The sequence below is a fragment of the Muntiacus reevesi genome, chromosome 15, assembly GCF_963930625.1.
Source record: "Muntiacus reevesi chromosome 15, mMunRee1.1, whole genome shotgun sequence".
NCBI lineage: Eukaryota > Metazoa > Chordata > Mammalia > Artiodactyla > Cervidae > Muntiacus > Muntiacus reevesi.
Window position 1 is genome coordinate 44,253,242 of NC_089263.1, and position 27,663 is coordinate 44,280,904.

At 39.8% G+C, this 27,663-nt stretch overlaps 1 protein-coding gene across 3 annotated transcripts in view; it reads right to left on the reverse strand.

Moving 5' to 3' along the window:
* The window catches only part of SLC25A21 (solute carrier family 25 member 21), a 498,703-nt gene that overhangs the window by 21,174 nt on the left and 449,866 nt on the right, over positions 1–27,663 (reverse strand). For all 3 annotated transcript variants that reach the window (XM_065906189.1, XM_065906191.1, XM_065906190.1), the window contains exons 6-7: positions 26,170–26,277; positions 8,060–8,224 (exon numbers count right to left, since the gene is read on the reverse strand). In XM_065906189.1, the coding sequence (XP_065762261.1) occupies positions 8,060–8,224; positions 26,170–26,277 (273 nt within the window). The remainder of the gene's footprint in view (positions 1–8,059; positions 8,225–26,169; positions 26,278–27,663) is intronic.

Consider the following 27,663-nt stretch of genomic DNA (forward strand, 5'->3'; position numbering starts at 1 on the left):
TTAAAGGGTTGTGATATGTAAAATAATTGTAAAGTTCTTACACACGTAGCCAAAATTATAAAATACATACAATGTCAAAATGGGTTTGGGTTTAAGAATAACAGTTATCACTTCATTATTTCATATATATATATGTGTATATATATACACATATATACATACCTCTAATATCTATTATTTATAAGTATCTCTCTATAAATAAATAAATGTAGAGAGATAATACCTTCTGAGAGTCAATTATATCACTGAGTATTATCATACAAAATGCAGGAAAGTATTAATGTTTCCTTGGGAACCCACTAGGATTTTTCTGTTTTTGTGTACTCTATTCCTTGCCTTAATAAAAGCACTGACCCAAAGGAAAACTAATAAACCAGGATCCCAAAACAAAATTCCAAATGCTGAGAAGTCAGGACAAGGACACCCTTGAGATGCTTTGAGGTGGAGTTAGGAACATGATCAAGAAGATGTCTTTGAACCAAGTTAATTTCAAGAGATTCTACTTCTGGACTTCTATACATGAGACTTCCCCATACCCATTTAGATGCACTAACGTGACGTGGCCCTCAGTTAAATCACTGAAGGGGACTCAGCTGCCTTACCACCATGACTCAAACATTCTGGCCAGCTATCCTCTGTAGCTTCCACTGCCTCCCCTCCCCCGGTTCAACACACACCAGCCACCCTCCTCCTCTCCATGCCTCTTTCTGCTTCTGGGCACTCACACATTCTGTTCTCTCTGGTGTCTGCTCATCCTCCTCATCTTGGCCTGACTAAGCCTCATCCTTGAGCTCCAGCCTGAACATCTCTTTGGAAGGAAAGGCTTTCCTATATTCTCACCCTACCCTGCCATGGGTTTAGTTAGGATCTTTGGTTACAAATTCCCACAGCTTCACAGTTGTCTGTCATGGCACTTATCACAATTGCCACAATTCAGTTCCCTGTGTAGTGACTTGTTTATTGTCTGTCTCCTCGACTAGAATGTAAACCCCATTAAGGCAGGAGCAGAGCTGACAGTGAGATGGTGCCCGGCCTCCAATGATAGATGTGCCATGAACACTTCTGTAATGAATGAATAGAAGCACCCACTGAGAATCTAAAGCCACTTGCACCTCATTTCCATCCACTTGGGTGGTACCTGACGGGAAACTTTTTGGCCTGAGGTTTATTTAAGAAAGTGCCTGAACCCCTGCCCTGCTCCCCTCCCCCAGGCCCTCCTCCCCCTACAACACACACACCACCCACCCCCAGGGAGACTGTGAAAACTGCCAATGAAAGATACCACTTTTTACCACAGAATCTTGTCACATGTCCTGGAATTTTCTAGATAATATATACTTGTAGTTTTACCCCAGTGGTGGTTACCAGAAAGGAGAGTTGTTCTTAATGAAACTTTAATGCTCTTGGCCTTCCCATTACCGGATGATTGGTAAGACTGATGATCAAGTAAGAGAGGATCAGAAAAATAAATGCTCATAAATTAAATCCTACTATGATCTAATCCTACTGAGATTCTTCTTTTCAAAATATAAACAGCTCTGTCTAAGTTCTCCACTGGAACCCAAAGGTGCATTTGTCATTCTGCTCCGTGCACACCTTAGGGAAGGACAGAGCTCTAAATCATGAAACCAACACATTCCCACATTTCTTCTGATAAATTGAAGTATGTCTAGCACCACCCCCAGACTTTCTACAGAATTTACAAAACAAAGAAAATGTTAAAAATCAAAAGAGAAACGTTTGTGTTGCTTAAAAGGCAATCTTTTATGAATATTACCTTAAGAGAAAATAAAATGTTTGACTTAATGCTGTCCATAGTAAAACGACCACAGGGACAGGTCTAAATGGTTTATTAAGTAAGAAAGATTGAACTTATGAAGAATTGTTCTCTCCTAGAATATTTCTAACCCACACCTGTAATTTATATCATGGCAGAATTCAACACAAAAGGTCTATTGTTTTTAGCAAGACAACCTGCAAACACGCTTAATTAGGATGCAAGCTAAAAGCACAGATAATACTGTTGACAGCCATGAGCTTTAGACAGCAGTTTCTACTGTTATCATTATTTTACTTATGGAAACATAGGAAAAGCAGTAAACAAGGAACTAAAAGATAAAAGTTATCAGAGCAATGTAACATTTAAATCTTAGGATTCCCATTTGTGTGCCACCATCACAAATAAAATGCTCTGAACACCCTATCTAGGAATGAAAATGAAATAAATTGGTTTTGCAATGAAAGCTTACCTTCATCAATATTTTAAAAAGATGTCAGTGTTTAAGGTAATCAATATCTATTTCTAGAAGGCTTTACTTTGAGAAGTGATGGCCTTTTTCAGAGAAGGGATAATTCTTTATACTGACATTGCATTCCATTTACTGAAAGATGAAAATGAATGTCGCCATTAAATGAATTCCATGGTCACTTACTATTCAAAGCAAACTTTTTTATTGTAGCCATCTATTCACTATCTTATAGGAACATCTAGGTTCTAAAAATAAGTCTGCTAGAATATAACATGGCACTATTTTCAAACTGGTAATGCCTAGCTCTTCCAGGGTCATGTCTTGTAATTCTTTGTTTCTATGGATCAGAGACCAAGGAGGTGAAAAAGGAGGACCAGTTTCCAGGTCTGAATGGGGCAAAAGTGGAATCTGGTTACACTGACTGGATAGTCTACCAAGTTCACTTACTTAAATTTTAGTAACCATTTTAAAGCGACAGTTTATGTGCGACACAAGTCAGGGTAAGATGCAGACAGCACTACAAGGAGTAGCAGAACGAGTCTCCCTCTGGTTCTTTCCTTCCCCCTGCTGTCTGCTGCTGCTGCTAAGTCGCTTCAGTCGTGTCCGACTCTGTGCGACCCCATAGACGGCAGCCCACCAGGCTCCGCCGTCCCTGGGATTCTCCAGGCAAGGACACTGGAGTGGGTTGCCATTGCCTTCTCCACCCCCTGCTGTATACCTTCAAATAAATTATGTCAGTAGCTTTCACCTCTGGGCCTTTACTTTCTGTTTCTATTTCCTCACCTGGAAATGGCAGTTATTGTGACAAGGATCAGGCAAAATCATGGAGTTTACAAAAATGATTTTAGTAGTACAGAATGGTATAGGAGGTCGGGATATCTCAGTGAAACAAGAAAAAGGAATCTACCAGAGATCATCAATCTGAGGAACTAAAGTTAAAACTTCAGGGTGGATATCTGACCTGAGTTATCTGAACTCACTGTTTCAAGTTCTTATTTTAACTCTGTAGACACAGGGTTGAATAAAATGTGAGAAAGTTAACTAAGTACTCTATAAGATTCTATTAAAATTTTCACTGATTTATTTACTATTATAAAATTTATACAGCCTTCTTGTAGAAGCTTTCAACAGCTCAGAATGCTATAAAGAAAAAGTACTTTTCCTACACTGCTCCTTGCTTTTTCTTGCTCTTCCCTTCCCCCAACTTAACACACACACACACACACACACACGGCTCTTGACTTCCACTCCTCAGATATGATCATATGGACAGTTTCATATAAAATTAAATACTTGGAAAATGGAAAATATTGGTAGACAGTTTATAAAGTTTAGAAAATATTAAAGAAAAATCTAGAATTATCTCATGCCAGTCAGAGTTGGTGAAATCTTAAATTCCCTTGGGACAACATAACGAACAATTTCTGAGTGAGGGAACTGAAACAACAATCCTGTAAACAAACTGTCCGGAGTGTATGGCTAGAGCTGGCCTAGAGTGAAGATAGAAAAAAGCCTTCAAGGAACACCACCTCCTCCTCGTGGTTAACAACTTGATGACGTTCTTCAACATGTTTTAATGATTATCATACCTTCCCCTGCACAAAGCATTGATTTATTATGGTTTAAATTTAAAGAATACTGGTTTCCCAGTTCTGAATCAGGCTTAGATTACAGAACACATAAAATCAATGACTTTGTTCTAGGCAAAAAAACCCTGGAAAACAAAACCCACAACGAACCCCACAGTGTTCATTTAAGTGCAAAAGGAACAGTTCTGGGGAAAAGCTCTTCACACATTCTACATGCTGACTGTTTCCACTACCCTCCTCACCACCTCTACTCCTCCCCCATCCCTGTCATCAGCAACCCCCACACCTAACACTTCTACGGCAACTTAAAGTTCACAAACTTCACTTGCCATTTATTTTAATCCTCAAATAAATTTGTCAGGTAGAAAGAACATTCTTAGCTTTCCAATTTACAGATTTAAAATACTCAGATGCTCAAAGTGTTAAAGTGATTGGCCCATGATTGTTCCCCAGAAAATGAATGTTTAAGTGTCTGTGTCTCTATTTCTGCTTTGCAAATAAGATCATCTATACCACTTTTCTAGATTCCACATATATGCAGTAATATATGATATATATGGATACCAAGGGGAAGGAAGGTGGGAGGAATTGGGAGATTGGGACTGACACATACACATCATTGATATAAAATAACTAACTAATGAGAACTTGTAGGGCACCGGGAACTCTCCTCCGTGCTCTGTGGTGACCTAAATGGTAAAGAAATCCAAAAAAGAGGAGATACATGTATCCATATAGCTGATTCACTTTGCTTTACAGTAGAAACTATCACAACACTGTAAAGCAACTACACTCCAATAAAAATTAATTTTAAAACAAAGTATGCTCGCCTCGGGTATACTGATGACGTCTGGCTGTCTATCTCCATCTCAGGGCTCTCCTCTTAAGATTCCACATGCAATCACTGCCTCAATGTCTGTACTTTGAGTTCAAATGTGGTTAAATCAGTTTTCCAGGCTCAGAAAATAATATTTTCCCCCAAATCTGTTCTTTTTCAATGGTTTTCTTTCCCAATCAATGGCACCATTATCCTTCCAGTTGTTCAAACCCCAAACCTAGGAATCATCCCTACCCATCACTCTTTTATCAACATGCACACAGACTCCATCACCACATCCTGCAGATTCTGCCTTCTAAACATTCCTCAAATCGATTCACTTCTTCTTGTCTTCACCATGAACACTAGTTCATGACCCCTGCATTGCACCTAACAATCATTTCAACGTTATACTCTGTCTTTTGCTCACTACCACACTATACCCATTTTCCACCCTGCAGCCAGAATTATCATGTAATTCCTCTGTTTAAAATCTCTTGTTGGCTTCCCAGTGCTCTTCAGATAAACAGAAGAATCCTTAGTGTGGCCTATAAGGGCCAATATAATCAGAACCCTGTAAACTGGCATGATAAATGAGCTCTTTCCATAATTTCAGAATACTATGATGTTTTTTAACTAATAAATAAATATTTAAGCTTCTGCTTTTTTCACAAAGTGTAAAATTTAGTAACTTAAGTGTATTGATTATTGTTAAATGAAGTTTGTATTTGTGGACTTTTTTTTTAAAGCATTAGTAACATACAATCAGGCTTCCCAGATGACTCGGTGGTAAAGAATGTGCCCATCAATACAGGAGACTTGGGTTTGATCCTTGGGTAGGAAGATATCCTAGAGAAGGAAGTGGCAACCCACTCCAGTATTCTTGCCGGGGAAATCCCATGGACAGAGCAGCCCAGCAGGCTACAGTCCGTGGGATCTCAAAGAGTCATACACGACTAAGTGACTAAACAACACAACACATAATCATGTATAAATCTTATTGATCTTTCTGAAATTCTTCCTTAGATATAATCAAATTCATATTATTGTGATAATATATGCATTAAAATAATGTACAAATAAATGTAATGAAATATATATTATTCATATAATATTTGTAAATTATATCATTCATTTCATTGTGTGTAATTTCTATTTGCTTCAAGTCTTTGGATAGCTAGAGAAAGAGGTATGGACATTTCTCCCACATTGTATGAATCACCCAACTCAGAGTTTAAAAAAAACATCAGCTTCATGGGTGTGTGACTTGTGCAGTTGCCCAGAGCCTGCACTTAGAGGAGCCCCATGCTTGGTTTATTGCTCCATAATTTTTTGTGTGCATGCTCAGTTGTGTTTGACTCTGAAATCCCATGGAGTGTAGCCCACCAGGCTCCTCTGTCCATGAAATTTTTCAGGTAAGAATACTGGAGTGGGCTGCTATTTTCCTCTTCCAGGGGATCTTCTCAACCCAGGGATCAAACCAGAGTCTCTTGCATCTCCTGCATTGGCAGGCAGATTCTTTACCACTAGCGCCACCTGGGACACTACGGTGTTGAAATTGTTTTGTTTTGTTTTTTCCTATTTTTTTTGTCGTTACCATGGCAGTATGCAGGATCTTAATTCCCTGACCAGGGATAGAACCCATGCCCCTTGCAGTGAAAGCATAGTATTTTAACCACTGGACTGCCAGGGAAGTCCCTTGAAATTCTTAATTTTTTAAAATTAATTAATTTATTTTAATTGGAGGCTAATTAGTTTACAATATTGTAGTGGTTTTGCCATACATTGACATGAATCAGCCATGGGTGTACATGTGTCCCCATCCTGAACACCCCTCCCACCTCCCTCCCCATCCCATCCCTCAGGGTCATCCCAGTGCACCGGCCCTGTGCATCCTGTCTCATGCATCGAACCTGGACTGGCGATTTGTTTCATATATGATAATATACATGTTTCAATGCTATTCTCTCAAATCATCCCACTCTTGCCTTCTCCAACAGAGTCCAAAAGGAAATTCTTAATTTTTGAACATTTTCATTTTGCCCTGGGTTCCACAGTTTATTTAGCTTGTTCCTGCTAAAAGCATTTTTTTAATGTATTGAGAGTTGAACTCTCTCATGTCATCCAGGACCAAAGTATTTATTGCACTCTATTTCTGTATTTCATGAGCTCAACAGGAGAAGAACACCGAGGACCACCAGTGTCAGAACTGTCACTCAATGGGGAAATCTATATATTCTGTGGTTATTCATTGATTTCAGACCAATAAAACATGAGCTTATGCTAAATAAGTGAGATTTCTAAATACAGTAAAACCTGGTTAACAATTTTGGCTAATGAGTGAGACAACGTCAATGGAAGGTTAATGGGGAACATGCCTTGAATTCAGCTGTTACTTGGAAGATCCCCTGGAGAAGGGAAAGGCTACCCACTCCAGTATTCTGGCTTGGAGAATTCCATGGACTGTATAGTCCATGGGGTCACAATGAGTCGGACACGACTGAGCGACTTTCACTTTCACTTTTTGAGATAAGTACTGACCTAGATTAAAAGGGATAACTGGAAAAAAAACAAGTACAACCAACATTACTTTACCAAATCAGGTGACAGCCATATTAGGAATATTTGTACTAGGCAAAATGAAGAACTGAACCCCTGTGGGAAAATGCTTGCATGTGAAAAATGTCTCCCTAGTTGGTGCTTCCAGAATTACACTTTTGATTGCAGGCAAGCAATATGATGGTGGGAGAAAAGTTTGTGATGTTCCAGTAAAAGATGCTCATTTTAAGTCACATGATGTGCTACTTTTATCTTATCAAAGTGGAAAGGCTGCTGACATATGTGAGTTACTGTTAAAAATTATTATTGTTATTTCATGTCAAAAGTGAATGATCCTAGAAGAGTTAATTTAGTACTTACCCTAATTAACTTAGGTAAATTTAAAAATTACTATCTATGTAAGATTTAAATTTTAGGCTGATAACTTTCTTTCAAAATGTATTTAGACTATGAAAATTTCAACTTTGAGAAAGTTATACTTCTGAGATAAAAATTAAGTAATAACAGTTTCTAGAAATTCCTATTAGTGATAAATGTTAAACATTCAGGTATAATGGCGTATTCTTCAAGAAGAAGAATTTTGGTGTCAGACTTGGGTTCAGGAATCTGCTTTGCTCTTTATTATGTGACTCTGGGCAATTTACTTGATCTTTTTAATTACGTTTTAGTTTCTGAATTCAAAATAAAGATAACAATACTCAATGAACAAGGCTGATATGAGGATCAAACTAGGTAACAGATGTAAGAGTTCAACACAGTGACTTGGAAGGATAAACACTCTATCTATGTAGCTACCATCATTGATAGGATTTTTCCTCCAGGATTTTAACCTATGAAATGGTTACCTGATTGACAGGAATAATGTTTTTGACATTGAAGTAGAAGCCAAAATAAACCATATTGAAAACTCCATGACGTCCCAAAGTTGCTGTAAATCCTTTGTTGAGGCCTCGGAGTCCCAAACCTTCCTTCTTAATGATGTGTCTTGCATAACTCACGGTGGATGGTTGCTGCAGGAGAGAGGAGCAAAGCCAGAAAGGTCATCTTTGGGACCGTGAAACAGGGCAAATTACCATTTCAGCTTCCCTTCAAGCCCAGAATTTTTAGGGACCTCCTCCTCCAAACATGAATTATCATGCCTAGATTCATGCTTTTTAAAATTAGGAAACCCCTAATGTAAATAAAATTGCATGCATGACAACAGGACTTAAAAGGAAGATTGCTGGCAAAGAAAAAATACCTTTGGTGGAATTAGTGAAACTAATGTCAGATAATGACTAGCATCATTTTCAACATGTCAATAGTTGCATCCAATTCTGGATCATCCACACTAATGGAGGGGATTAACCATGTAGATAAACTAGAAATCCATAACCGTGCATAATCCAAAAGGAATGTGTATTTGGCTCCTGAATCCAGTATATTTACCTTCCTAATTATGTTTTTCTAAAGCAAATGTTACAATTAGCCTTGATTCTATTGCCTCAATAGTTTAAACTGGCGTTAGGTTAGAATTCAGTCATGGATAAATAGCAGTTGATTGTAGACTTCCTCAAGAAAGTGGGCAATCAGTGTGTGTAACACTTGCTGTGATATATGATAAATCAATGGTGTTGAGAGGACTGGGTTACTTTTAATTTACTTCTTTCTAGCCTTTGATTGATTACCCAAGGTTGAAATACCTTGACTGCTAGAATCCAGTCTATGCTTCTTTTGGAAATTGCTAAAGAAATCACTGCAGTTTGCCCTGAGGTTTATAATTCATTACAATACAATTACAACACTTCACATAAGCTTTAAAATAAGTTTGAGTGACTGTTTCCTTTTTTGGAGGTACAGAACAAAGGATATCTCTCCCTCTTAAATTTTGAATACTGAATAGCAAATAAGGGGAAATGCTCAGCATTTAATTTTTTTTCCCTACAAGGCAAGCATTGACATGACATTTGTTTGAAATTTCACTGGAGCAGGTTGCTGGAGTGGTCATGGCAGTCTGATGCACTTACTGACTAAAAGTGTTTTCTTACATGTGCAATTAAGGCTGTGTCAGCCAAACAGAACAGGACAAATTCAATCAAGGCTTTTCATCCAACTTATATTTGTAGCTTAGGTAATTAACCTGATACATTTAAATGAGTTTGTTTATAGAGTAAAATCCTATAGCTTTTACTGGTAAATGTTTTAAAAACTCTAGCTACAATTCTACACTCAACTTCTTTTCATTTAAGAGGATTAATGACAATATATTAATCCTAAGAAAGCCCTTTTTTTGTGACATGAAGGAGAAAAAAAAAACCATAGGAACATATCTTAAAACAATAAAAGACATTTCATAGAGGAAAACCAAAAATCTCAGAAGGTAAAAATTCATTCTCTCTGCTACAAAATGAGATTTTGTTGTTGTTGTTGTTTGTGTTCTGGCACAGTAACTATCAGCTTAAATTATTCATTTTGGTTTTCAAAGGAGACTTGAAGACAAGTTGAGCCACAGTTCATTTCTGTTGGAAAGACTCCGAAGGTGCTGAGCAGGCTTCTGGGCACTGTGTTTGTGCTCTGAGAAATGCAGCCTAGAGGGCTGAGGAAAGGAAAGAGGCAGTTCTCCTGGGGGTGGGAGAAACAGGGCAGAAGTGAGGCTGCCTGGGTCCAGACTGGCCAACACCAGTTCTTCCTGCTTCTGGCCTAAGCTTTCTCTCCATCCTCACCCACTCTCAGTATCTGAGAGCAGGAGAGATGGAGAGCGTAGAGATCATCTAGATTCTTCAGCAACAGAGGAACCAATGGCTTTAATTGAAAGCACAGATTAACATGTTTTTTAAGATCATGACATCCAGGCCCATCACTTCATGGCAAATAGATGGGGAAAAAGTGTAAGCAGTGACAAATTTTATTTTCTTGGGCTCTAGAATAACTGCAGATGGTTACAAAGCCACGAAATTAAAAGATGCTTGCTTGGAAGGAAAGTAATGACAAACCTAGATAGCATATTAAAAAACGGAGACATCACTTTGCTAACAAAGGTCCATATAGTCAACGCTATGATTTTTTCCAGTAGTCATGTATGGATATGAGAATTGGACCATAAAGAAGGCTGAGGGCCAAAGAATTGATGCCTTCAAACTGTGGTGCTGGAGAAGACTCTTGAGAGTCCCTTGGACTGCAAGGAGATCAAACCAGTAAATCCTAAAGGAAATCAACCTTGAATATTCATTGGAAGGACTGACGCTGAAGCTGAAGCTCTAATAACTTTGGCTACCTGATGCAAAGAGCCGACTCATTGGAAAAGACCCTGATGATGGGAAAGATTGAAGGCAAAAGGAGAAGAGTGTGGCAGAGGATGAGATGGTTAGATAGCATTACCACCTCAACAGACACCAATCTGGGCAAACTTTGGGAGACAGTGAAGGAAAGGAAGCCTGGTGTGCTGCAGTCCATGGAGTCAAAAAGAGTCAGATGCAACTTAGTGACTGAAAAACAACAAAGATGTTTTTAATCATTTTAAACTCTAGTGTGCTAAACCATAAAAATTAAAAGAGAGGACTTTTATTAGGTCTTTTTTAATTAACTTTTATTGGAGTAGAGTTGATTTACAATATTGTGCTAGTTTCTGTTACACAGCAAAGTGAATCAACAATAAATATATCCACTCCTTTTTAGATTCTTTTCCCATTAGGTCATTACAGAGTACTGAGTGGAGCTCCCAGTGCTATACAGTAGGTTCTTATTATCTATTTTATAAACAGTAATGTCTATATGTCAATCCAAATAACATTTACTGACCTCTAACTGCCTGATTCCCACCAACTTGGGTGTTAGGTGGACATGGGAAAATGTAACATATGGATTTTGACTGAAGTGCTTTGCTGAATTTGAACTCAGTTGTGAATAATTAAGCAAATCAGTGGGTGGTACTGTAGTTAGAAATAGGGGTCAGGGCCAGACATTCCCAGCTTTGAGCCCCAGCAATACCATTTGCCAGGTTAAGTAGGTATTTTATTCTCTGGTTTATTCTCACTTTAGTCACCTGTAAAATAAGGATAATAATAGAATCATCCTCATAGGATTGTTGGGATGATAAATAAGTCAACGAACTTTGCCCTGTATAAGCATTTACTATACATTAGCTGTTAATAATAATGGCAGTTATGATGATAATAATAAAACTAGTTATCATAGTAAAATAACAGGTAATTCCTTTTCGTGGCTGAAGACAATGACAATCAAAAGGTGGAGGCTGATGTGAGGGAGGGGAAGTTATCTTCTTCCTGCTCATTCCTTCCGGCTGTTGTTTCCTTTGGCAGAGCCCTGAACCTTTGTGAGAAAGTCCTATAGAAACGTATCCAGAGTGCAAGATCATAGGACTGCTTCCTCTGAGACTGAACCATACCTACTCCTGGGCTAGAGATCTCTTTTGAGGGATAGTTCCTCAACCCAGGAAGCAGAAGATCCTGTAAACTGGTCTCTTCCCTGCCACTTGGTAAACATCCTCAGTAAGAACTGTCCCCTGGACAGGTCTATGGACAGTAGAAGCAAGGCCATCACACGGGCGCAGACTCTGAGAATGGAGAAGCGCACTGACTGGTCCTCCACCTCCCATAATGTGCTTACACCCTAGAGTGCACATACATGCAGGTTACCACATACCCGCAACACAAGAACTGCTCATTAGTGGCAGCCATTATCATAGATGCTTGATACTTTACATATATCGTCTTACTTAATCCTTTCAACAAGTGTATGGGGTGGGTATTATCATTACCTCCACTTAACAGATGAGGAAATTAAGCTACTTGCTCAAGATCACAGAATAAGTGGAGGTTCCAGAGCTCAAACTGAAGCCCTGTAGACTCAAAGTTCATATTTTAATACTCTGCATGGTTTTGTCATCTGAACATATCCGGTTGCCCCTCTTAACAACCTGTAAGATGGGCAGCAGGTATATTCTCTATTTTACAAGTGAGAAACCAAGGATTGAGTAATATTTTAAGGGGAAAGGACTGAAAAATGGCTTACGCAGAATTCTACATCTCAACCAATGGTGCTGTCATCCTCGTTGACTCATTCTTTTTATACCTATGCTGTAAGGTTTTCAGAGTCTGCTAATCCAACTGATGCAGGTAAGGGATAAAATACAAACATATATTTCTGGCAATTTGGGACCTTGAGATAAAGAAAAATTTAAACTCTAATTCTCATTAGAATTAGAAGTGCCCTTTTTGCTTCATTCAGAGACATTGTATCACACATGTAAGCAAATATTTAATTAGAAAGGCAAAACCTGACTTCCACTAGGATGCTTAAATAGGAAAATACAGAATCATTTTGACTAGATCTCTGTAAACACAAGGAATTTTACTAAACTTATTTGATTACTGGGCTTCCATTTCAAAACAAAATGGTGACTGATTAGCATCATCAGCCAAATGATTCCAATACTATCCAACCCAGCAGGTCACCCACCAATTCGGTTTCCTCCCAATATTTAGATTCACTACAATTTTCATATTTAGTTACCAGCTGTGGGCCAAATTGCATTCTAAGTTTCCTAGATATACTTTCATTGACTGCACCAGACTGCGAGTGTGGAAGAATAAGTGAGTCAGAATGTAGCTAATATTACCATATCACACTGCTCTCCACATTGGTTTAGAAAAATCTTCAGTTCATTGGTTACCTGTCAGAAGTATTTCCATTTGAAGGAACTCAGAGACTAACTCTGATGTCAGCTATTGCCAGTTGCTAATTCTGGGAACTCCCTGTTATTCCACGCATTCATTTATTTAACAAAGCACCTATAGAGCCCTACAAGGTACCGTGCACTGTGTTAACTATCCAGCATGGCACTCTGCTCATATTCTAGAAACAAAAACATTTTTATATTGCTTTTTATTTGGAGAGATATACTGAAAAACATTATCTCTATCCATGAGAATATTCTATAATGATTATGAACTAGAAATAGAATTTCTGTAATTGGTGCAATACTATGAAAAACAGTTTGGAGTTTCCTCAAAAAACTATAAGCAACAAGGATGTATTGTACAGCACAGGGAATTACAGTCATTATCTTGTAATAACTTTTCATGAAATATAAATTGCAAAAATACTAAATCACTATGCTGCCCACCTGAAGCACAAATAATATTTGAAATCAATATGCTTCAATAAAAAATTCTTTTAAAAATTAAAAGTCCTTGAAAGCGTTAGTTGCTCAGTCACATCCAACTCTTCGAAACGCCATGGATGGTAGCCTACCAGGCTCCTTTGTCCTTGGGAATTCTCCAGGCAAGGAAAGTATGGAGTGGGTAGCCATGCCCTTCTCCAAGGGATCTTCCCAACCCAGGGATCGAACCTGGGTCTCCTGCATTGAGGGCAGATTCTTTACCATCTGAGCCACGAGGGAAGCCCAAAAGTTCTTAAAAGGCTAAAGTAAAAGAGAAAATCTGGTGCTTAAACAATGCTCCCTGGCACCACTCTAGGGACTGATTCCTTCCTGAGAGCCCAGAATCACCAACATATCACTGAGATGACTTATGGCAGCCCAGGCTATTTTTCTTGGAGTTTTTCCATCAAGTACTGACCATAGCTGGCTCTGATTACCTTGTGAGATCACGGACAGAGGTTTTAGGCATTGTTCCTTGGGTAAATAACTATCAGAGCATGGCCAGTAGGCACAGGCATGGGGTGTGTGTCAGAGAGAGATATCCTCTCTCTCTAAAGTGAGAGAAGAGCGCTAGCCACACTGTGTCCAAAGACAGCATGCTCCACGTGCATCTCTTTACCTGCTTCCCACGGCAAGGGGAACTCGGGTGCATTTTAGAGCCAATGGGATAAGGATATTGCACTGGATTTCATCACATGACTAGAAAGCAAACCGGATGATAGCTTTATACAAAGAAGTGAGTGTACATATCTGGCCTTAAGAAAAATACTGCTTTGTTAAAAAAGAGGAGATCCAGTTGCTACACTTAGGTAGGAAAAATACCTTCGTTCCATTAGGAGATAGAAGATCACTGAAGCCTTTTGTTCCTCGAAGTCTTGAAGCATTTTCATAAATTAAAGAAAAAAAAAAAAAAAAACCCTTCCTTTTATTTGAAAACAAAATGTAAAAGAAGAGGAATTGGGCTCAAAAATCCCACAGTTACACATCTCTTTTTGCTTAGGTATTACACTAATTCGTCACTGCAGTTTATTTTACTAGGGCATGATTATGGACAAAAAGACATCCAAAATATAATTATATTCTTTCTAGAATTTACATTTGATGAGCAGGCCTATTTTTCAACAATCTGTGAGTGGAAAATAATTTGCTTTAAGCAAACTCTTCCAGATGCTGAGCTACGTCAACACCAAGTTGCTGCCCAATAACTGTCTGGAGGAACACGGGGCCTCCAGGTGACGAGATGCTGGCCCTGTGCTTTGCCCCAGCATTTCTGGAGGGCAGGAGGGAAGGAGACTGGGCTGTGGACACAGGTGTGACTGGCAACATGGAAGGCCCCGTTTGCTTTTCATGGTTCCCCAAACATTTGTGATTTCTCCTTAAGCTTCTTCATTACTCACATTTCTTTATCCCAATGAAAACAGTGTGGTTTCTTGAAGGAGACCTCTATGTTAATGCTCAGTTCATGGGAGCTAATAACTGATTAGGTTTTATTTCCATTCCCTATAGAGATAAAGTCACCAGCCTTACAGGGTAACGGGAGGATTTGATATCAGGTGTGTATGAGCACTGGAAAAGGTGGAAGGACCCACAGACGTTACCAGAGTGATTGGATTGGAGGGTGGTAGTGACAGAAGTCATCAATTATTTTTTCTCAACATAGCTCTGTATTACATAATTTGTGAGAAAAAGTTACTTTGGTAATTTATAAAAAATGTATAAATTTTAAAACTTAAATAAGGGAAAAAAACATGTGAGGCATCTTGCACAGTATCTGGCATCTAATGCATGTTCTGTAAATGGTAGCTATTATCATTACTTTAAAGTCTCAGTTCTGAAAGCAAAAACCTAGGGTTTCTGGCAGAGTCAAATGTAAGACTGAGATCTATTTTCTGTAAATGATAATAGAGAGGCAACTTGGCTGCTGCCTTAGGTATTGTTGAAAGATAACTATATGAAAGGATTCATATATATAATTCACTTTTCTGCCCACAAGAATCATAGACTGGAAAGAAATAATTTAGGTACTGAACAGCTTCCAGGCAGGATTTCACAGAGTAATGCAGGAAAAATTTGAACTTAACTCAATACATCATCATGAATGTTGACATGCCCTTGAAGCTGGCTTCTCACACTATCTGAAAACAGAGCCATACGTTCACTCTCTATTTAACTCAACTCCTCTCTTTCCTGAAAGTGAGGATCACAAAGTATCATCCTATTCACTTTGCATTGTGTCTACATAATACAACTAAGCTTAAGCATGTGTTCATTGCCTATGGGGAAAATAATCACTAAGCTTTGTGACACTGTACCTGACCTAACTGGTCTCTAATAGATAACTAGGCTTCCCTGGTGGCTCAGTGGTAAAGAATCTGCCTGCCAATGCAAGAAACATGGGTTCAGTCCCTGGGCTGGGAAGATCCCCTGGAGAAGGAAATGGCAGCTCACTCTAGTACTGTTGCCTGTGAAATTCCAAGAACAGAGGAGTCTGGTTGGCTATACAGTCCATGGGGTTTTAACAAGTCAGATATGCTTAGAGACTAAACAACAACAACAGATTATTAAGTTCACAGGATACAGTGTATAGAGCTATATTTAATGGTGTTATCCCAAACCAGAATCAAACCCTGAACTAATTTTTTTTTTAAATCCCTATCTTTAGAATCTATCATTGATGACACGTTTGCTATCAGTTCATTGATCCTTAACTTTTATCATAGAGCTTAGGTGGAAGACTATTCTCTTCTTGAGCTGAACATCTTCAAAGACTAAATAGAGGTGAAGCAGGCTTTTGCAATTTCCTAAAGGTTGAGTTTCATACTTGGGGTGAGAATGATTATGTTCATATGTAACATAGATAAAAATGACAGAGTAGAAGAAAAACCTGTGCCCCATCCACACATCAGAGGCAAATCCTATAGACCTCAAGGGAAGGAAAACATAATCCGTTAGCCAAATAATAACTTTGAAGTAGATTTCAAAGTGGAGAGAAAAACTGGGAAACAATTCATACAAGATTTTGCTCCTGGGGAGAAATTCACATTTTCCAGGCTAGCAGAGAGCATGCCAGTCAAACACCACTTGGCTTAACAGAAGTGATAGGGGACTTCTTTTTATATGTGTACAGAAAACAAACAAAAAAAAATGATACACTGGTTAGGAGGGAGCAGGGTCTTATAAGGACAATAAGCTATAAAGTCACACTTTTGGCAAGACTGGGTATACAAACCCTCTCCAATAGAGAAATACTCTGGCAAGTATAATCCTCAGCCAAAAAGACTACAAACCAGAACAACACTTTGCTTGGGTTTAGTTTGAAGGACGGGGGGAAATTTGGGTCTATCCCGATTTTATCTGAACATGTTTTTACACCCACTGAACCAAACCAGAGCATGACAAAGCTGTGATTACTTTGCTCCCCACAGAAGGTCAAGCATATTTAAATTAGAGACCGGTTTTCTTTATTCACTGTGAATTTTAAGATGCTGGCCAAGATTCTGGTATTGGAATTGAAAGAAGTGTGGCAGGGATTATAGTCTTTGACTGATATGGTGGTAATTTTAAAAGTGGAGGCAAGACAAGCACACCTATTGAAATACTTTATACAGAAGCTGGAAGGATATGAGGGAAATATCAGGAACCAAATTAACCACAATTTCCTTGAAATTTCTAGAATAGTTTAGGGCTAACCGGGAGGGAAGGCATATTTTATGGATAACATACCTCCGGCTGGCTAGAAAATCAGCCCTAGACCACAGAAAGGAGAATACAGGGAGCTGAAGCCAGCAGGGTGCCTACAATTGCTCTGAGAACCCAGCACATGCAGTCTCTGCTCTCAGCCAAGACTGTCCTTGGACCCCAGCAAGAGGGGCCCTTTTCCTGCACCCCATGCTTTAGGGGGCCCATTCTAGCCCTTTGCCAGCCATGTCCTCTCCACAAGGCCAAGTAGACATTTACCCACATGCCACAAGCTCCTTTTAGACCATGCTTTGCGCACCTGGGACCACGGCAGTCCTTTTGCTCCATCTTTATCACTTTACCACTGCCCGCAAGACTCTCACTGTAATAATTAAGAGTAATATTGACTACTGTTACCCTAGGCTGTCTTCCACTGCAGACGATTTCTGGGAAAATTTTTATGTTTAAAGGACTGTGTGGACTCGCGTTTCCTAGGCTGACAAATTAGGAGAATTCAGGATTCCTGTGTTGGAATCCATGGTGGTTAAAATATAAGGCAGGGAGGTAGAAAGGCTGAGCCGCAGACCTGAGGCCTGAGAAACTCACACTATTGGTGAAACAGCAGTTACCTTCCTGTGAAACAAGCCTCCAAGGAAACTGCTCTGCTTTTCGTAAAGGTGTTGTCAAGCCCTCTGGCAGTTCCACGTGCAGCTCATCCATTTAGTGTTTCCCCACAGCTGGTCAATCAGTCAGTTCAGTCACTCAGTTGTGTCCGACTCTTTGCAACCCCATGGACTGCAGCACACCAGGCTTCCCTGTCCATCACTGACTCCTGGAGCTTGCTCAAATTCACATCCATCAAGTCAGTGATGCCATCCAACCATCTCATCCTCTGTCGTCCCCTTCTCCTCCTGCCTTCAATCTTTCCCAGCATCAGAGTCTTTCCAATGAGTTAGCTCTTCGTATCAGATGGCGAAAGTATTGGAGTTTCAGCCTCAGCATCAGTCCTTCCAATGAATATTTAGGACTGATCTCCTTTAGGATGGACTGGTTGGATCTACTTGCAGTCCAAGGGACTCTCAAGAGTCTTCTCCAACACCACAGTTCAAGAGCATCAATTTTTCGGCACTCAGCTTTCTTTATAGTTCAACTCTCATATCCATACATGACTACTGGAAAAACCATAGTTTTGACTAGACAGACCTTTGTTGGCAAAGTAATGTCTCTGCTTTTTAAGACACTGTCTAGGTTGGTCATAGCTTTTCTTCCAAGAAGCAAGTGTCTTTTAATTTCATGGCTTCAGTCACCATCTGCAGTGATTTTCAAGCCCCCAAAATTAGTCTCTCACTGTTTCCATTGCTTTCCCATCTATTTGCAGGAAGTGATGGGACTGGATGCCATGATCTTAGTTTTTTGAATGTTGAGTTTCAAGCCAACTTTTTCACTCTTCTCTTTCACTTTCATCAAGAGGCTCTTTAGTTCTTCTAAGCTTTCTGCCATAAGGGTGGTGTCATCTGCATATCTGAGGTTATTGATATTTCTCCTGGCAATCTTGATTCCAGCTTGTGAGTCATCCAGCCCCACATTTCTCATGATGTACTCTGCATATAAGTTAAATAAGCAGGTTGACAATATACAGCCTTGATGTACTGTTTTATGTCTGGTTCTAACTGTTGCTTCTTGACCTGCATACAGATTTCTCAGGAGGCAGGTAAGGTGGTCTGGTTTTTCCATCTCTTTAAGAATTTTCCACAGTTTGTTGTGATCCACACAGTCAAAGGCTCTGGAGTAGTCAATAAAGCAGAAGTAGATGTTTTTCTGGAACTCTCTTGCTTTCTCTATGATCCAATGGATGTTGGTAATTTGATCTCTGGTTCCTCTGTCTTTTTTAAATCCAGTTTGAACATATGGAAGTTCTCAGTTCATGTACTGCTGAAGCCTGGCTTGGAGAATTTTGAGCATTACTTTACTAGCATGTGAGATGAGTGCAACTGTATGGTAGTTTGAGCATTCTTTGGCATTGCCTTTCTTTGGGATTGGAATGAAAACTGACCTTTTCCAGTCCTGTGGCTACTGCTGAGTTTTCCAAATTTGCTGGCATATTGAGTGCAGCACTATCACAGCATCATCTTTTAGGATTTGAAATAACTCAACTGGAATTCCATCACCTCCACTAGCTTTGTTCATAGTGATGCTGCCTAAGGCCCACTTGACTTCACATTCCAGGATATTTGGCTCTAGGTGAGTGATCACACCATCGTGATTATTTGGGTCATGAAGTTCTTTTTTATATAGTTCTTTAGTATATTCTTGCCACCTCTTCTTAATATCTTTTGCTTCTGTTAGGCCCAAATCATTTCTGTCCTTCGTTGTGCCTCTCTTTGCATGAAATATTCCCTTGGTATCTCTAATTTTCTTGAAGAGATCTCTAGTCTTTCCCATCCTATTGTTTTCCTCTATTTCTTTGCACTGATCACTGAGGAAGGGTTTCTTCTCTCTCCTTGCTATTCTTTGGAACTCTGCATTCAAATGGGTATATCTTTTCTTTTCTCCTTTGCTTTTAACTTCTCTTCTTTCCTCAGCTATTTGTAAGGCCTCCTCAGACAACTGTTTTGCCTTTTTGCATTTCTTTTTCTTGGGGATGGTCTTGATCCCTGTCTCCTGTACAATGTCACGAACCTCCATCCATAGTTCATCAGGCACTCTGTCTATCAGATCTAATCCCTTGAATCTATTTGTCACTTCCACTGTATAATTGTAAGGGGTTTGATTTAGGTCACACTTGAATGGTCTAGTGGTTTTCTCTACTTTCTTCAGTTTAAGTCTGAATTTTGCAATAAGGAGTTCATGATCTGAGCCACAGTCAGCTCCAGGTCTTGTTTTCGCTGACTGTATAGAGTATCTCCATTTTCAGCTGCAAATAATATAATCAATCTGATTTTGGTATTGACCATCTGGTGATGTCCATATGTAGAGTTATCTCTTGTGTTTTTGGAAGAGTGTGTTTGCTATGACCAGTGCATTCCCTTGGCCAAACTCTGTTAGCCTTTGCCCTACTTCATTTTGTACACCAAGGCCAAACTTGCCTGTTACTACAGGTATCTCTTGACTTCCTACTTTTGCATTCCAGTCCCCTATGATGAAAAGGATATCTTTTTTGGGTGTTAGTTCTAGAAGGTCTTTAGGTCTTCATAGAACTGTTCAGCTTCAGCTTCTTTGGATTAGTGGTTGGGGCATAGACTTGGATTACTGTGATATTGAATGGTTTGCCTTGGAAACAAACAGAGATCATTATGTCATTTTTGAGATTGCACCCAGGTACCGCATTTTGGACTCTTTTGTTTACTATGAGGGCTACTCCATTTCTTCTAAGGGATTCTTGCCCACAGTAGAAGATACAATGGTCATCTGAATTAAGTTCGTTCATTCCAGTCCATTTTAGTTCACTGATTCCTAAAATGTTAATGTTCACCCTTGCCATCTCCTGTTTGACCACTCCCAATCTACCTCGATTCATGGAACTAACATTCCAGGTTCCTATGCAATATTGTTCTTTACAGCATCAGACTTCCATCACCAGTCACATCCACAACTGGGTGTTGTTTTTGCTTTGGCTCTGTCTCTTCATTCTTTCTGGAGTTATTTCTTCACTTTTCTCCAGTGGCATATTGGGCACATACCAACCTGGTAGTTCATCTTTCAGTGTCATATCTTTTTGTCTTTTCATACTGTTCATGGGGTTCTCAAGGCAAGAATAAGTGAAGTGGTTTGCCATTCCCTTCTCTGGTGAACCTGGTGGTTCAGATGCTAAAGTGTCTGCCTACAATGTGGGAGGCTCAGGTTCGACCCCTGGTTTGGGAAGATCCTCTGGAGAAGCAAATGGCAACCCACTCCAGTAGTCTTACCTGGAAAATCCCATGGGTGGAGGAGCGTGGTAGGCTACAGTCCATGGGGTCACAAAGAGTCAGACACGACTGAGCAATTTCACTTTCTTTCTTTTTCCAGTGAATCATGTTTTGTCAGAACTCTCCACCATGACCCATCTATCTTGGGTGGCCCTACATGGCATGGCTCATAGTTTCACTGAGTTAGACAAGGCTGTGGTCCAAGTGATCAGTTTGATTAGTTTTCTGTGATTGTGGTTTTCATTCTGTCTGCCCTCTGATGGATAAGGATAAGAAGCTTATGGAAGCTTCCTGATGGGAGAGACTGTGGGGGAAACTGGGTTTTGTTCTGATGGGCAGGGCCATGCTCAGTAAATCTTTGATCCAATTTTCTATTGATGGGTGCAGCTGTGTTCCCTCCCTGTTGTTTGACCTGAGACCAAACTGTGGTAGGGGTAATGAAGACTGTGGGGACCTCCTTCAAAAGGTCTTATGTACACACTGTTGTATTCAGTGCCCCTGACCTGACCCTGCAGCAGGCCACTGTCGACCCTGTCTCTGCTGGAGACTCCTGAAACCTCACAGGCAAGCCTGGGTCAGTCTCTTACGGGGTCATTGCTCCTTTCTCCTGGGTCCTGGTATGCAAAAGGTTTTGTTTCTGCCCTCCAAGAGTCTGTTTCCCCAGTCCTGTGGAAGTACTGTAATCAAATCCCACTGGCCTCCAATGTCAAATTCCCTGGGGATTCTCGGTCCCTTTGCCAGATCCCCAGGTTGGGAAATCTGTTGTGGGTTCTAGAACTTTCTTAACAGTGCCAGAATTTATTTGGTAAAATTGTTCTGCAGTTTGTGGGTTGTCTGCTTGGCGGCTCTATGGTGGGGTTAATGGCGACCTCCTCCAAGAGGCCACATGCTGTGTCACCCAGATCTGCTGCGCCCAGAGCCCCTGCCCATGTGGCAAGTCACTGCTGACCCGTGCCTCCATGGGAGAAACTCAAACACTCAAAGGCAGGTCTAGCTCAGTCTCTGTGGGGTCTGGGTCCTAGCACGCACCAGGTTTTGTTTGAGCCCTCCGGGCTTCTCTGGTGAGCATGGGGTTTGATTCTAAATGTGATTTCGCCCCCCACCCCAATGTCTTGCTCGGGCTTCTCCTTTGCCCTTGACATGGGGTATCTTTTTTTTTTTTAAACCACAGCTGGTAATTGACTGAAAAGGCTGAAAATGAGCTTCGTTCACAACCTCCAGGTGAGGTGACCATGAAGCTTGATGAAGAATACATGCTTACTTTGTATGACTCTTCTGAAGGAAGAACATATTGATTGAGGTAGAATTCTTTCCAAAGTGGCTTCAAATGTTTTCAGTTTCCTCTCAAACTTTTGCTGCTACATGCAAGTTATTTACAGTAAACAGATAACCAACTACTACTGTTTATGATAACAGACCTCATTTGAGTTTAAAGACCTCAGTAGATACTGAAGCTGGGCTGCCTGCCCTTAAGAATTCAGGCTAAATGGATTGTATTGGCAGTTGGGAATGACCTAAGGGAACCATTGCCCAGTAAGCTGTTTTCTCACCCACAGCTGGAGTGGGCTGTGACTATTAACTGGAACATACCTCAAGATAGATCTATTTCTTAAACCTTAAGTGTTTATAGGATCAATTTACATCTAGAAATTGTTATTGGTTGAGTGCCTATAATGTACTAGACTCTGTTAAGCCCTTTGTGTATATTATCACATTTGCTATTGTTCAGTCACTAAGTTGTGTCTGACTCTTTGTGACCCCATGGACTGCAGCACACCAGGCTACCCTGTCCTTCACTATCTTCAGAAGCTTGCTCAAACTCATGCCCATTGAGTCAGTGATACCATCCAACCATCTCATTCTCTGTCGTCCTCTTCTCCTCTTGTTCTCAATCTGCACTTGCCCAAAATGGTAGTTGGTTTTAAATGACTAGATCTGAAATTTGCTGTTCTTAAGTAATGCTCAAAATTCTCCAAGCCAGGCTTCAGCAACACATGAACCATGAACTCCCAGATGTTCAAGCTGGTTTTAGAAAAGGCAGAGGAACCAGAGATCAAATTGCCAACATCTGCTGGATCATCAAAAAAGCAAGAGTTCCAGAAAAACATCTATTTCTGCTTTATTGACTATGCCAAAGCCTTTGACTGTGTGGATCACAATAAACTGTGGAAAATTCTGAAGGAGATGGGAATACCAGACCACCCGACCTGCCTTTTGAGAAACCTGTATGCAGATCAGGAAGCAACAGTTAGAACTGGACATGGAACAACAGACTGGTTCCAAATAGGAAAAGGAGTACATCAAGGCTGTATATTGTCACCCTGCTTATTTAACTTCTATGCAGAATACATCATGAGAAACACTGGGCTGGAGGAAGCGCAAGCTAGAATCAGGATTGCCGGGAGAAATATCAATAACCTCAGATATGCAGATGACACCACCCTTGTAGCAGAAAGTGAAGAAGAATTAAAGAGCCTCTTGATGAAAATGAAAGAGGAGAGTGTTGGCTTAAAGCTCAACATTCAGAAAACTAAGATCATGGCATCTGGTCCCATCACTTCATAACAAATAGATGGGGAAACAGTGGAAACAGTGGCTGACTTTATTTTGGGGGGCTCCAAAATCACTGCAGATGGTGACTGCAGCCATTGAAATAAAAGACGTTTACTCCTTGGAAGGAAGTTATGACCAACCTAGATAGCATATTAAAAAGCAGAGACATTACTTTGCCAACAAAGGTCTGTCTAGTCAAGGCTATGGTTTTTCCAGTGGTCATGTATGGATGTGAGAGTTGGATTATAAAGAAAGCTGAGTGCCAAAGAATTGATGCTTTTGAACTGTGGTGTTGGAGAAGACTCTTGAGAGTTTCTTGGACAGCAAGGAGATCCAACCAGTCCATCCTAAAGTAGATCAGTCCTGGGTGTTCATTGCAAGGATTGATGCTGAAGCTGAAACTCTAGTGCTTTGGCCATCTGATGCGAAGAGCTGACTCATTTGAAAAGACTCTGATGCTGGGAAAGATTGAAGGCAGGAGGAGAAGGGGACGACACAGGATGAGATGGTTGGATGGGTCACCAACTCCATGGACATGGGTTTGGGTAGACTCCGGGAGTTGGTGATGGACAGGTGCTGCGGTTTATAGGGTCATAAAGAGTCAGACACGACTGAGCAACTGAACTGAACTGAACTGATCATGTCACTTTTTTCTCTCAGAATTTTTTGGTAATAGGCATAACCCCATTACTTTATGTTGGGTGACTATGCACTACTTTTCAATTTGATCACTATTGCCTAGAAAGTGCCTCCTCTGATCAGCTACTGAATCCTAATAACTGCTGGAAATAAATGCTGACACCTGTGACCTACGTGATTCCTCTGTTACTAAGTTCTGACTAGTTGATGTCATATGACAAACATTTTATAAGGAACCTAATAGATTGTATTTTGTCTAAGTAAATGAATTCTGAATGCAGTTTAGTGAAATCTGCAAAAGAAATAACACCAAACAAGTTATCCTCTCTCCCCAACTTAAACAGTTGCATATACACCAAAAATTTACACAGACCACACTCGGTCAATGAACTAGGAGCACGTGCACATGCAGCGTTTTTGTGTTGGGCTGCAAGGGCATTTAATGCAAGGCCTTGGCACATGCAAAACATAACCAGCGCTTACATGGCCTCAGTGCAGAACCTCCTTGAAGGCAGAGGAGAGAAAAAGAACAATAGGCTTGAGTAGGGGTGCTATGATAATTTGTTATTTTCACTCCTGTGAATGCTTCTTGGTGCTCTGTCCCATTTTGTGTTTCTCTACTTACACGCTGTCTTGATGAAGGACTGCATTTGGAAGGCCTGTGTATTCTTTTGCTCACTCCTTCCTGCCCCAAGACATGCTTCCCAATGGGTAAAATGGGACGCTGATGAGGAGCTCCAAATCTTCTCCTAGCTGGTAATTCTCCCAGTCTAACAAATAAAATTTTCCTTGAGCACATTCTATGGGGGCTGTCTTAAATGCTCCATATTGATAGGACATTGAAAAAGTGTTTCTTTTTATTTCCTTCTGGTCCCTGCCATCTTTTCCCATCATTCAAGGAAGAACAGGAAAAAAAGCAAAACAGAATCAGAGTAGGGCAACACAGGAATTTTCAGCCTTTTCTAAAGTGCTGTGTATCTCTGCAATTAGGACAACCTTTTGAAACTTAAAAAAAAATCTCCCTTAATTAGGACTGACCTCATCTGAGGAGCTGTAGCAGCCCAGCTCTGTCCTCCGCAGGCCTTGGCAGCTAAGGTGAGTAGGGCTCTCTCTCTTTCCCATAGCCCCAGAGAGCTCTCAGGCAGTATCAGCAGACAGGAAGTGGGGTGGGAGTGAGGGGGTCTCCACCCATTAGCAGCTGCTTAAGTGGTAGGCAGGGGAGCTTTTCTACCAGAAATTCAGGTCAGCAGATACTCCAGACCAATTTATCCCACATGCTACCCAGTTGTGGAAATGAATTCAAACGCTAAGAAAGGACCTGAACTGTGAATCTCCTTATTTTTTTCCTACCTTTGGCTTGGCACCCGAAAGAATAAAAGAAGAACAATTGGACTTGGTGGTTTAAAGGGAATTATTAGGCAACTGGAAGGAAGTGAAGGCAGCACAGACCAAGGGAAGCTGTCTTCATGGAACATCATGTACCAGTGATTAAATGTCAAGACCCATCATTGTCCAAGTGGTGATGTCTACACAGGTTTGGTAACCCGCTCATTCAGATTTAACCAAAAGACAAGCTTGACAGATTATCAGAATCTTTGAGGGAGGGCAGTGGGTGGAGTGGGGAATGGAGTGAAGTAATTTTGAAAAAATGATTTCATAATTTTTTTAAAAAAAGCTCAACAATATTATCACCTCAGTGTTTTTTTGCTACAGTCTATTCTAGTAAAATGTGAAATAGAGGTTTTGCCAAAAGTAGAGAAAATATTTCCAAATAAGTCATTATATATTACATTACAACTCTAAAATAAAAATGTCTAAACATGTTTGTCCATCAGACTTTAGTGCTTTTTTGTTAGCACTTTCCTGTGGAAGAAATTGGACTTTTTCTTATGTTACTTCCTTAACAATAAGTTACTATGGCTTTAGCAAGTGGCTAGGAGCAGGGTTCATAATTTTATACTGTATACTGAAAAATAATTTTTTACATTCCCTCAACAATAGGAAAACATTAAATGATTACCTCTGTAAATCTGTTCCGATTGGCTTGCAAACCAACTTTTACTACCTCAAAAGGGTTGACCACGATGGCTTCTGTTAGTCCAGATCCCAATCCAGCAATGGCAAATGTCTAGAAATATTAAGTCAATCAATACTTTAAAACAAGTTATCATGTATATGAGGTTAAACATCTTACTCATTACACTATGCAGCTGAATGGTATAATGAGAATGGAGAAACTCAAATAAATGCACCATATACCATTACTAAACAGCTTTAGATCTTGATTCGATGCTGACAATTCATGAAGCAGAAATTACAGAAGCCACAAACCACATCCTAACAATTCAAAATAAAACGTCAAAACCCCATCAACAATGACTTTGTCCTTTAATGAAAAGCAAGGTTGTTTTATGTATTTAAGGTGGATACTAAAACATCTGCACATGTAACAACTAAGAGTTTGACTTAGTAAAAGGAGAGCTTCATTTTTAAACAGCTGCTTAAATATATTTAGTGAGCATATAAAAAATTCAAGGAGCAGAACCAGAAATAAAACGTTCATAAAAAGCTAAATTTCAGGTAACCAGAGTATAGTTGAAAATATTTAAATATATAGCTACATTCTTAGAGTCATTATTCTAGGAAGTTAAGAAACAAAAATAATTTTAAAATTCATTTTTTTTTAAATTGAGCCCTATTCTTCTAGACCTTTATCTGGTTTTTTTTTTTTTTTTTTTTTTTTTTTTTTTTTTTATTGAGCCCTATTCTTCTAGACCTAGAAGCTGAGGGATAAAGGCTGAGGTCAGAAATTGCTAGATTGTCTTGAAGGGCTCAAATAAAATCTAGAACATTCAGCAAGAGGCAGCTGTGTCTCACATTATTTTCTACCTATTAAGAATTTCTGCACTAGGAAAGAACAACTTTCTAGAATTTTCTTCTGAATAGAATGCTGAAGGGTTTTTTCAGAAACTTAAATAACTACAACTATTAAAACACACACACTTGGCAGGAAAACAAAACAAAACAGTCTCAAACCTTCAAAACAGATGCTGGAAAAAATAATTCTTTAGTGCTGAAGCTCTAGCTCCAGGAGAAGAGTTATACTATATACAACTAGGAGAAGAAAAAAGCCAATGAAGAGTAAAGAACAGAAGCTCTTATTAGGAGTCTGTAATAGGAGACTAAAAGAGAAAAGAGAAAAAACAATGTTCTATATCCTTAGAAGGGGAGGCAAGATGGAACCAGGGCAGAATCCAGAGCCAGGAGGTCTGGGTTTAGGTTCTGATTCTGCCATCTTATTGGCTGTGTGACCAGCGCTGCCATGTAGAGTAGTTTATGCACAAACGTGCATGTGGAGGCTGAAATCAGCCTGCACCCTGTTTGCCAAGTGGGAGTTCTGGAAAAGCACCAGTCAGGAGAAAGGAGCACCTTTTCATAATCCACACAAAGACACCATGTGTGTCAGCTGCAACTCTGTATATAAATAACTGAATCTTTTAAAGGCAATGTGGTA